General features: G+C 41.0%; 1 protein-coding gene across 1 annotated transcript in view; it reads right to left on the bottom strand.

Moving 5' to 3' along the window:
- Nucleotides 1-7,131: 7,131 nt before the first annotated feature.
- APCDD1 (APC down-regulated 1) overlaps nt 7,132-11,865 on the bottom strand; it is a 35,071-nt gene continuing 30,337 nt past the window's right edge. Inside the window, exons 4-5 of the mRNA XM_090285817.1 lie at nt 9,609-9,930; nt 7,132-8,225 (exon numbers count right to left, since the gene is read on the bottom strand). Coding sequence (XP_090141943.1) covers nt 7,774-8,225; nt 9,609-9,930 — 774 coding nt within the window. The 3' untranslated portion in view covers nt 7,132-7,773. The remainder of the gene's footprint in view (nt 8,226-9,608; nt 9,931-11,865) is intronic.

The following is an 11,865-nucleotide window of genomic DNA, read 5'->3' as shown; positions in this document are numbered from 1 at the left end:
AAGGTTCATCACTTGTAACAAATGTATCCTTCTGGTGGTGAATGTTGATAACGGGGAGGCTATTTATGTGGGAGGCAGGAGGCGTAGGGAAAATCTCTGTACCTTCCCCTCGGTTCTCCTGTGAACCTTAAACTGTTCTTTAAAAAAACTTAATTTTTAAAAATGGACAATATACTCAAATAGGCATTTCTCTAACGAAGACATGTGAATGGCTAGGAGGTATACTAAAATCATCAGGCAAATGCAAATCAAGACCACAATGAGATATTCCTTTGTACCTCCTATAATGGCCATTATAAAAAATAATAATAACAAGTGTTGTAGAAGATGTAAAGAAATAAGAACCATTACATATTGTTGTTGAGAATGTAAAGTGGTATAACCACTACATAAAATAATATGGTGGTTCTTCAAAAAATTAAAAAATAGAACTGCCATCTGATCCAGCAATCCCACTTCTGGGTATTTATCCCAAAGAATTGAAATCAGTATACTCTCATGTTCATTTCAGTATTATTCACAATAGCCAAGTTGTAGAAACAACCTAAATGTCCATAGGTGGATGAATGGAAAAACAAAATGTGGTATATATTATTGTTGTCGGCAGCCGACCGTCTCGAGAGACGATGGTGTAGCTTCTTAAGAGTCTATCTGCACCGCTGAGAATGGCTGTGCAGTCCGACTTGGGAGTGACACAGTATCTGTCTCCTCCCGTGTTGAATCGACATCTTGCGATGACGCTGGAGTGTCCTCTCCAGTGAAACTGAAGCTACAGAGCCTGGGCAGGGTGATATGGAGGGTCTGCTGTTGCCCATGCAGCAGATACCCCCTCTCTTCGCAGCTGAAGGATCCAAGGGAAAGACGGAGTCAATACAGCTTGGCTTCAGGTGCGCCGCAGGAGTTGCCGGTGTTGGCTACAACGTCAAACTGCCTTAGGGACTCCAGCTCCGGATTTTCTGTCGGGGTTTACTCCCTTAGCCTTTCCCCTGAAGAGGTATGCCGCAAGGCAGCGGAGGTTTTTTGGAATCAGAGTTTTCCTTCTCTGATGTGCCCTGACTGGAAGATCGAACCAGTGACACTTAGCTCGTAGAATATTATTCACCCTATAAAAATAAGGAAATCCTACATAATACAACAATATAGATGAACCAAAAGGACATTCATTAAGTGAAATAAACTAGTCACAGAAAGACAAATACTGTGTGATTCCATTTGTATGTGATATCTAAGAGACAAACTCATAGAAGCAGAGAGTAGAATGGTGATTGTCAGGGGCTTCAGGGAGAGAGAAATAGGGTGTTGTTATCCAATGGGTATAAAGTTCCACTTATACAAGATAAGTTAATTATAGAGATCTGCCATACAATATTGTGCCTATAGTTAACAATACTATATTGTACACTTTAAATGTTGTTAAATGGGTAGACCTCATACTAAATATTTTTACAATTAAAAAAGTAATGTATTTATTTAACATACTGCATGTCTTTGGCATTGAACTTATTATATTGAAAATAAGAGTATTAATTAGTTCAAAGTGATAGTGGCTACCTAAGTCATCTATGGGAAGACATAAAGAATGAAAGTACATACAGGGTAGGGCAAAAGTAGGTTTACTGCTGTGAGTATGTGAGACACAGAGTTTATTCTTGTATTATTATTAATTAATTTATTTTTTATATGAACAACTGTAAACCTTATTTGCCACACTCTGTAGCTCATCCAGGGCCAACATGAAAGCAGAGTGCTAGCAGGATAATTCACTGGGGTATACTGGTGGCTAGAAAGAACACAGATACCAGTTATATAGTTCCACCCAAAGGATCCTCCACACTGCACATGCAACATGCTTCACTGAATGAACTAAATTTCTCTCCATCTTGACCTGAGCTGCTCCAATATCTGTCACTTGAACTTGAAATATCAAGGGTCTGCTAATGTGTGGAGGAATCCAACTTGAAGACACCTTCTTTCACTGGACGGGAGACCTTGAGCCAGGAAAGATCTGGAAGGAATTCTCGGGCTGGCTGTGGAACAGAAGGTAACTCAAGCCCTAGAACATTTGGAGGTCAAAATCACCATGTGCTGCAAAGAGGACACTCTTTGTTCTGTCAGGATGGTTCTTGAAGCTTCATGGAAGTAAAGAGGCTGCCTTGGCTTTCCTAAACCTGATCAAGGAAATTTAAGAGCAAACACTGATGCCTCATTAGTTTCTGCTTTATATCTCCCACAGTTAGGAAGAAAGTATCTGCTTTGTAAGCTTCTGTCTTCCCATTCTCTGGAAGGGTCAATGATAAAGGCACTCATTTGTCAGGAATTAGAATGAGCACTCTGCAAACCATAACTACATTTTTTCCCAGTAAGAATTCAAAAAGACTAACACACCATGCAAGATTGTTGTGAAAAACTGAACAATATAATGTATGTAAAGATCCAAGTATGATGCCATGTATTTAGTGTGCGTTCAAGAAATGGCTGCTGTTGTTGAGAAAGTTAGGCTGAAATTCTGGGGCAAAAAAAGAACAGCTCAATGAAAGCTCAGGGAGTTTCACTCTTGTCATTTGTAAAGCGAGATTAATAATAACTTCTTGATTTTTTTCTAGAGTTGGTTATAATTTCCAAGGAATTTAGCTATTCACCAGTCTTTTTTTAATAAATATTTAATCACTGGTCAAATTTTTTGGACAATGTATTCTGAAACATGGAGTGAGGAAGAAGTGATTTGTACATGGACAAAATATACATGTAATTGAAAAAGTAACATCTTCACATTGATAATGTGTTGAAAAAAACATTGAAAATTCATAAAGGTCTATACTGGATTCAGGTACTGATTGATTGTTACATAAAAGGCAGAGAATTCTATAAAGAATGTTATTCCTTTTTAATAGACCATAAGTAGTTTTATTACTGTGCTCTCCACTTGATATTAGGAAAAGAATCCATTTCAATAAAGTCTAATACTTGCAAAGAAATTTTAAGGCTAACTAGCCTTATGTGTTACTAAGGCACCTTTTATTTCCAGTTATTTTGCAAGGCAGCAAGAGTGGAGGAGAGCTATCTTCTAGTTACATGTTTTTTTCACAGAAATGTTGTCTACCCAAGTTTACCCTGCCAAGCTGCTTGCTTCTAATATAATGCAATACATTCTCTTTCGCTCTGAGACCCTTTGGAGACTACAGGCTCTCTTTAGAAACTTTTTTTAGTGCTTTACTTAGGAGCTATAAGTTAAGGATGCTATAAGGTTAATTAACTACTTTCTTTCACATAAACAATGCTGGAACATAGGTATAATATAGCTTCACTTTCCAAATAAGTTGGAGGATTAAACCATAACATACAACAGATATCTCAAATTTTCAATCTATATAAACTGATTACAGGGCAGGCAGGTATATTGTCCTGGGCCCAACCTGTGAGAAACTGAATTATTTTATATAGGGGAAAGAAAGATACTCTATAAATGAACTCTTAATACACAGTAGCCCTTACTTGTTTACAATAACCTTGATTTTTTTGAGGGTAATAGATTCTCAGTCCTCTTACATATCTTTCCTTATCAGCTTCAGAAGAGACTGGACCTCAAATGCCTAAAGTTCTTGGAAAATATGAATTGAGAGAAAGTAACCTCATGAGAAATAAAAAAGCCTAAGCAGCTCTTTGGAGGTGGACAAAAGTGCCAGTTGTTCCTCCAGCTCAGGAGGATGAAGATTGAGCTAGTGTCAACAGAGTTTTGGGGGTCCAGGGCTATAAAGTGTAGCTCTCTGTGCTCTCAAACTCTCCCCAAACTCTCATGTCTCTGAATTCCAATGTAATGGCTATGCCTGATTCATTAAATGAAGAAGTGGTAATGGTGTTGTTCAAAAGGGCATAGGAGCTACAGAGGTGGTTGTAATACAGGTAGGTGCCAGAAACTAAGAGACCAAAATGAATTAATGGAAACCACAGCCTTGTTCTTAGAATGGGAGGCCACCAGTCAGAGCCTGAAACCTGCTTTCTAGTAGGACTGCGTTTGAGTAAAGATGTTTGTCCAGTCTTACACTCTTGGTGGCATACAACTTGATGTGAGTTAGGTCTCCTTGGAGGGGTGTGACCATATTGTCAGTTTCACCACATCTTAGACAACGGAGAAGTTGGAGGCCATAACTTCCCCAATATTTTTTCTCATGACAGTGTTACTTATGCCTATTGAACACCAGGGAAATGGGGTTGTGATAAATAACTTATATGCCTTATTGTACATTCAGAGATTGTTTACCCTGCAAGACACTCTTGGACCATCACAGGGATTTTAAGAATTCAATTAGTATTTCAGGACATGTGATTCTCTTACTGATAAGAATGCTTATGCATTTGCTCACCAAGCTAGAAATCAGGGAGGAACATATATCCAAACTACCTTTTTTTTTTAAAGATTTTATTTATTTATTTATAGAGAGAAGGGGAGGGAGAAAGAGACAGAGAGAAACATCAATGTGTGGTTACCGCTCACACATACCCAACTGGGGACCTGGCCCACAACCCAGGCATGTGCACTGACTGGGAATTGAGCCGGTGACCCTTTGGTTTTCAGGCCGGTACTCAATCCACTGAATCACACCAGCCAGGGCCCTTCATTTACTTTTGATGAAGAAGTCTCATGTGAGATATTTGGACTCATGAAAATTCAGACATCTCAAAAAGTCCAGATAAGTCTGTGTGGGTTAGAACAGCTCTCTTTATCAGATTAGACTCACTCTCTCTCTACCCCCACCCACCACCCCTTCTCCCATAACCCCAAGTCAGGATACTAAGCATTCTCCTTTGAGGACAGTGTCCTGGAATACCTAATTAGATGCTAGCTGTTGGTGTCCATATTCCATTGCCAGGTACCTAGTATAGGTTGGGTTTACTATTTTAAAATAAAACATTGTAATGTTCTTGGACTGCTATGAACACCATTTTTGTTTTCAATATATTTTTTGAGAGTTAGTGGAATAGAGAATGGCACTTTAATGTGTTATTTCTTAAAGCTTTCCCTTCAACCAGGGACCACAAGTCTTATTTTATAGTACATTCCATAAGGTGGGTGTGAGGAGGCCCTATCAAGGATGTCCTGGACTGCCAGCCTCCCTACTTGGGATCCTTTGTGTAGGACCCTCAGAGTTACCCTAGTGGGCTGCACCAGCCCTGGGGCATTGTAATGGACTGTTTAGGCTGAACATTACAGTAGTTAGATGCTGGATATGACCAGTGTTACTCTATAACACATGACCCAATTTGCCATATCTGAACTAATTACCTTTGTTCTGTACTGGATAGATTTGGGACTCCAGGAAGCTCCTTTTTGAGTCCAGGGTAAACTTGGAGTTTATAGAGTTTGAAGCCTAGATCACAGCAAAATTTTATCATTTCCCAAGGAACAACTTTCTGACCCTGACCATTATCAGACTGCTGCCAGGAAAAGAAGTCCAGCCCCAGCAAGCCAGTGGAGTCTAGAACAGCCAACCTTTAATTACTTACTACATTCCCCAAACTTAGTATTTGTGAGAACTGCCTGCTACTAACTTAGGGGTAGACTTGCCAGCACCTGAGTAATATTATGAAGGATTTTAAGAATATTGTGGACTCAGTCATACCTTCCTCAGAAATAGCATGTTGGTCTTAAATTAAAATTTCTGACCTTAAACCTGAATAAATCCTAAAGATAGATTACTATGTTTCTTCAAGATGATGGGAAATCACTTGGAAAGATCTTCATGGGATACCTGGGGCTTACTTTTAGAAATGCCTATTTGTGTTAACATGACTGACATAAGCAAGTTGTGATACATGTGGGTGATAAAGCAAGCAACAGGCATAAATCTAATTGTGTCACTAATTTGTAGATAAATATATTGGTCATTCTCTGCATTAGGAAGTGATATGACCATGTGAATTTCATGTTATCCCTAAATTATATATATATTACATTGTGTACATGTTAATACCTATATGTTTGGGTATATGTACATGTGTATGTACATATATATGTAATGTACTTTCTAGAAGTGTGAATAGATAAATCTAGGTGAGCAGCTGTGAATTAAGTGGTTATAAATCTACTACTTTTATAGTAAATCACTGAGGTATTCTTTAGCAGTGAACATAGTTTTTCACATAATTTTATTATATCCTTTAAAGATAGCATTAATACTAATTAAATATATTCACAAGTAAACTGGGGTTTTTTTCTGGGAGTATTTTGACATCTTTGTTTATGAGACTTGGCAGATAGTAAGTTAGTATTTTCATCTGAATAAACCCATTTAGTATGTACCACAACTTAAAATATAATCTAAACATAAAGCACTTTGGTACTCCATACCATACTTATAACTTAATACCACATCGAATACTATAGCATTTCATAAATTTATTTCTTAAATACAGGTATGACTCTTGGACTTGGTCATGGTTTCCATGTTCACTTTTAGCTACATCCAGGATTTTCGGTTACTTATTATTTCCCTCCATCAGTCTCTACTGGCAATAACACTTGGTGTTCAGATAGCACCATTTGTAATAATCCAAAGTAATGCAGAGACATGATTCACATACCCTCCCACTGTCTGTGAGAAAGCAGCTCACAGAGTCTATATAAGGTGACCCTGAGACTCTGCAGTGACAGAGCCAAGGCAATGGCAGGACAGAAATCGCCATGCCCCATGGTAAGGGGACTACACCCAAAGCCTGGGTTTCACACAAGTCAAGGGCCTAATGGAGTACCCAGCTTGGAAGCCCCGACGGCACTCTCTTTGACCAGCCAGGCCCTTAAACACCAAAGTGTGACCTCTGAGTATTCATCTTTGAAGGGAGCAGAGATGCCACAGTGAAGTGCCATTTGCTTGCACCTGACTAGACACAGCATAAGCCAGGATGAAGATCCCATGAAGAGGAAACTATGGAACCAACAGCCACTTTATCATTTATGTGGCATTTAACACCTGTCACCATCCCATGTTCCTGTCTGTCTGATAACAGGACTGCTTTTGATGTTTGCTTGGCTGCCCTTGTCTCCTCAGCAGGTAGGAAAGCTGCATGCATTCCCCAACCCCCCAGAAACCAGCTTCTAACCATCATCTCTTTTCTCAACAAGCTAAACAACAACAGTTTAAATTACTTTGAAACTTTAATTACAGGTACTTTTCCACTTAACATTTGAAAGTTTGGATTCTCTCCTTTTTTGCACAAAGACTGTCAAGATGCTTAAGCTAAACTGTGTGTCTTTTTCCTATGTACATATCTACACCCAAGTCTCTTCTTTATTAATAAAAGGTGTCTTGGTCACAGTCCCAAACCAACTCTGCACTGGATTCCAGATTGTAAAACTCAGAGAGGAAACAGTTTCAAAAGAGGACAGGAAGCAACCACAATAAAAAGCTGTAGCTTGATATTCATTTCTTCTAAGTCCAACTCAGAAACAATAATTAAGAGGAAGAAGAGGACCTAGCTTTCACCCTGCTCCCTCTACCAAACACACTAGCCCTAAACACTCTGTGGTCTTAAAGTGCAATTACTATTGTGAAGGCACCCAGGCCAGGGATCCAACTGGACAGAGTTCAAAGCAGAAACTTCAAACAGTGCTGTTCATGACTCAGACTGGGAGGGAGGGGGCGAGGTGGAGGAGAAAAAGCACGACAGTTCTCGGGCACTCAAGTGCATCGAAAGAAGAGTCCTCATTTTTCATAAGGAAAAAACTTAAATTGTAAGGAAACTTGGAAATTGGAAAAAATAATAACTTTAACAAAATTTCTATCTGAGGACATTCCAGTGCAGCAGAGTCAAAAGGCAGGGGAGTGCAGCAAAGAACCAGGAACAAGTGCTCCTCCTAGGTGCCCGGCTCCCATACTGTTGAGCCTTGTGGTCCTCAGCGAAGTCCTCGGGCCGGGGCACAGAGGAAGCACATTGGACTAAGGGCATCTGGTAGGATGTGGCTCTCTTCTCAGGCCTATCTGGACTAGACCCGTCACTGGGCCTCTGGCCATTGAACAACAGGTAGCGGCCACGGGTGTCTTGTTCCATTTTGAAGATCTCGTATTCCGTGTGAGGTAGTTTGATTCCAAGTGCCACACAGCCATTGGTATGGGTCACATCCTGCTGGATGCCCACCTGCCAGGAGCCCTCAGCCCCACATTCATTTCCATTGAAGACGTTGAGGAGCGAGGCAGTGGCTGCATCCATTGGAGTGACCTTCATGTGATTCACTGCAAAGGAGAGAGGACAGTTCTGTGACTCTAGGGGAGTGAGCGTACAGTGCAGAAAGCCCACGAGCACCTGCTGGCAGCACTCAATCTCCACAAGGCTTTCTGATCTAAAACCAAGCCTGATACACATCCACTTAACTGCAGCCTGAGTAAAAAAAGCATTCTCAGGTGGAAAGATCAACATGTTGCTCTCAGTGACAATTATACCAGATTTGTGTGACCCAAAAACCTACTACATTTAGCATATGAACGCTGAGCCCAGGTTGCAACTGATTGCAATTGTCTTTAGTGACACTGGAATTTGGTTTATTAAGAAAAAATTTTAAGGTTTTAAAATAGATTTGGTGTCAAACACCTATACTAGTTAGAAGTCTTGCAAATTAATACTGGCCCATAAATCAGGCAACTAAAATAAATTAGGTTGCAAGCAAGAAAAATGAGTAAATATATTAAATATAAACCCCAGCATTTATAGAGGATGTCTTTTGAAGGCCCTCCAAGGAGACTGCATTCTGTGTATATAAGAGAGCTTTGGGGTGAAATCAGACAAATATGGCCATTATCTCAGCTACAGCTATCAAAGGGCCATTCATGGAGAAAATCTTCCTTTCCTAAGAAGAGGGCTACCATGCCCTATGACTTACCAGGGTTATCAGTAATACTTTATACTAAATAGACTGAACCATGAAATGCTATCCTTAAAGTGGTCATACTTGGGTGTCCAGATTGTCCCTCTTTGCTGTGACAGGGCTGACACCATCTTACAAAGATGTACAAACTTAAAAAAAAACAAACCTAGATATAGAGACCAAAAGACCTCCCTTCCTGATAATAGCCCAGTAAATCTAATTCCTTACCTTTTTCACTCATCAGGCACCCTAAACCTCCCACCTTAGAGCATGTGACAAGTTCCCCGAGTAGGACAAACTCAGCATTGGAAATGATAGCCGAGTTCCTGACATGTAACTAACACCTGCTCTTTATTGCCCACTAAAGAAAGCACAATGCATATAGGAAGTGTGATATTATCACGGAAGTAGCTCAGAATATGCCGTAAGCTTCCCACAGGAAAGGAAACACCCAGACTTGATATCATTTCTAGTCACATACTCCTAGGCCACATCTGACATCATACACAGTGCTATGGGCTTCCTGGCACCATGGCCTGCAGGTTGAGCAGCCCACCCTGGCTGGCAGATAGGAGCTCAGACGCTGTTGTAAATGACAATCTTGGAGCAAAAAGTGTACCCTATTCTCTTCTCTAACATCTCTAGCAGAAAAGAGGCCCTTTCCCTTAGGGTCTGTCTCAAGAAAAGTCACAAAACTACTCAGTCTCTCTCACCAATTAGTCTTTTACACTGGAGTTTGAGGCAGGAGACCTACCTTTGAATACAAACTCGGTTCCTCCCATCACCCTGGAGGAGTGTACGCCCCGGCTGTAACGGCCCTTGGCATAGATGGTGAAGGTGGGGTGCTTGCAGACAGGGTCGGAGTAGTGGTAGTAATGCCCTTCCCAGGTGTTATTGTTGTCATGGAAGATGAAGTGGCGTGTGAGGAAGAGGACTTCGGGCCGCACCTCACAGCGCTGGCTCACCCATTCACCATGTAGGCCCACAGTCAGGTCAGCCTTGGGGGGCAGGAGGGGAGGGTGATGCTCATCTGACCGGTGGATGATACGACAGGCTATGCAGGCATGGTCGTGGTTCTGCAGTCACAAGACAAACACAAGGAGAGATCTGTCTTCATGAGAGAGCATTGTATGTCTGCTTTGTGCAAATGGTGATCACCAGAGTGGGGGTGTGTGTGTGTGTGAAGCACCTGAGCACCATCACTTGTGACCTGGGTACCCAAGAAGCACCTGGAGCCATTCTATAAGTCACAGATGGGGTGTGTGTTGGTGCATGTGTATGTGTGCTCACAAGTGCATATGCGTTTGGCTGACATTAGAAACTTAACCTAAATATTTCATAGAGATATGGACTCTCTTTAGAGTCCTATTACATTTTCAGACCACATGTGCTAGACACTTTTAAAAAGAAGGATTAGTAGCACCTCATACCCATTAGGATGGCTACTATAAAAAAATAAAAAATAAATAAAATAAAAACAGAAAATAACAGTATTGAAAAGGATGTGGAAAAATTGGAATCCTTGTGCAAACTCTGCTGGTGGGAATATAAAGTATTGCAGCTGCTATGAAAAAGAATTACTACATAATCCAGTAGTTCCACTTCTGATTTATATCCAACAGAGTTTGAACCCAGGATCTCAAAGAGATATTTTTTCACCCATGTTCATAGCTATCATTCACTATAGCTAAAACATGGAAAACCAATGTACATTGACAGGTGAAAAGATAAACAAAATGTGGTATACTCATACAATGAAATACTATTCAATCTCAAAAAGAGAAGAAAATTCTGACACATGCTACAACATGGATGAACCCTGAGGATGTTATGCCAAGTGAAATAAGCCAGAAACAAAAGGACAAATAACTGTGGTTTCACGTATACAAGGGGCCTAGAGTAGTCAGATTCATAGGGATAAATAGAATGGTGGCTGTCAGGGGGTAGGGGAGGGGAAATAGGGAATTAGTGTTCAATGAGCACAGTTTCAGCTGGAGATCAATGACAATGTTCTGTGGGTGGATGATGGTGATGGTTGCATATGAATGTACTTAATACCACTAAACTGTGCACTTAAAAATGGTTAAGATGATAAATTTTATGTTATGTATATTTCACCACAATTAGATTTTTTTCATTAAAAACAATTAGGAGACACAAAAATGTTTTTGAAAAAGGACAGCATTCCAATTGCTGTGGATGAGAAAGGGAGCTGTCTAGTAAAGAAGGGTGTGAAGGTGAAGGCCAGAAGGAAGGCAAGAGCAGAGCCTTAGAAGTTGCCACACACACCTGTCATCCATTTGTGTCTGCTGGCCTCAGGGTTTAGAAGGTTTATAGGGCTCTTAATATGCTTCCTGCTTTATAGCTTTAAGCCATTTAATGAGTGCAGGATAGCTGTGGCTCTTTCAGAAGCTCCCCTCTTGCTGAGTTTGCTTATAACCCTGGAACAGGGCTCTTTAGGTTTGTGGCTAGAAAACCGATTAGTAGGATGGCCAGACACGGTCCGCTATATAAATGCTGGTGGCCCGGAGGACTCAGAGGTTACATAAAAAGCCAAAGTCTGGAGGGCAGGAGAGCTGGGTTATTGACCATACCTGCTGGCCTCAGGGTTTAGAAGGTTTATAGGGCTCTTAATATGCTTCCTGCTTTATAGCTTTAAGCCATTTAATGAGTGCAGGATAGCTGTGGCTCTTTCTGGCCTAAGTCACAGATACCAGGGCCTCCTGGCCTGGATGTGGGGACCATCTCTCTGCTATAATCCCTCCCACACAGGGAGCTGTAAAGTCAGCTGGCCTCACAGGTACTGGCCATACTAGAAACACAATCAAATCTGATCAATGCTATGGCGGTGGGGTGACTGTTGAGGCTCAGCATTCAGGTGAACAGCCCATGGACTCCAGCCCCTGCACTCCCCTGCCCAGGGGCTCATGAGGTACAGCAGCTTGCCAACAGGTGGGTGCTGTGGGCAGGCAGGTGCATGATTTTTTCTAGAAGTCAGGATTCCAAACCTC

This window comes from Furipterus horrens, unplaced genomic scaffold, assembly GCF_987537825.1.
Source record: "Furipterus horrens unplaced genomic scaffold, mFurHor1.1.pri manual_scaffold_8, whole genome shotgun sequence".
Lineage (NCBI taxonomy): Eukaryota > Metazoa > Chordata > Mammalia > Chiroptera > Furipteridae > Furipterus > Furipterus horrens.
The sequence above is the reverse complement of the archived record's forward strand: the minus strand, read 5'-3'. Positions and strand labels throughout refer to the sequence as shown.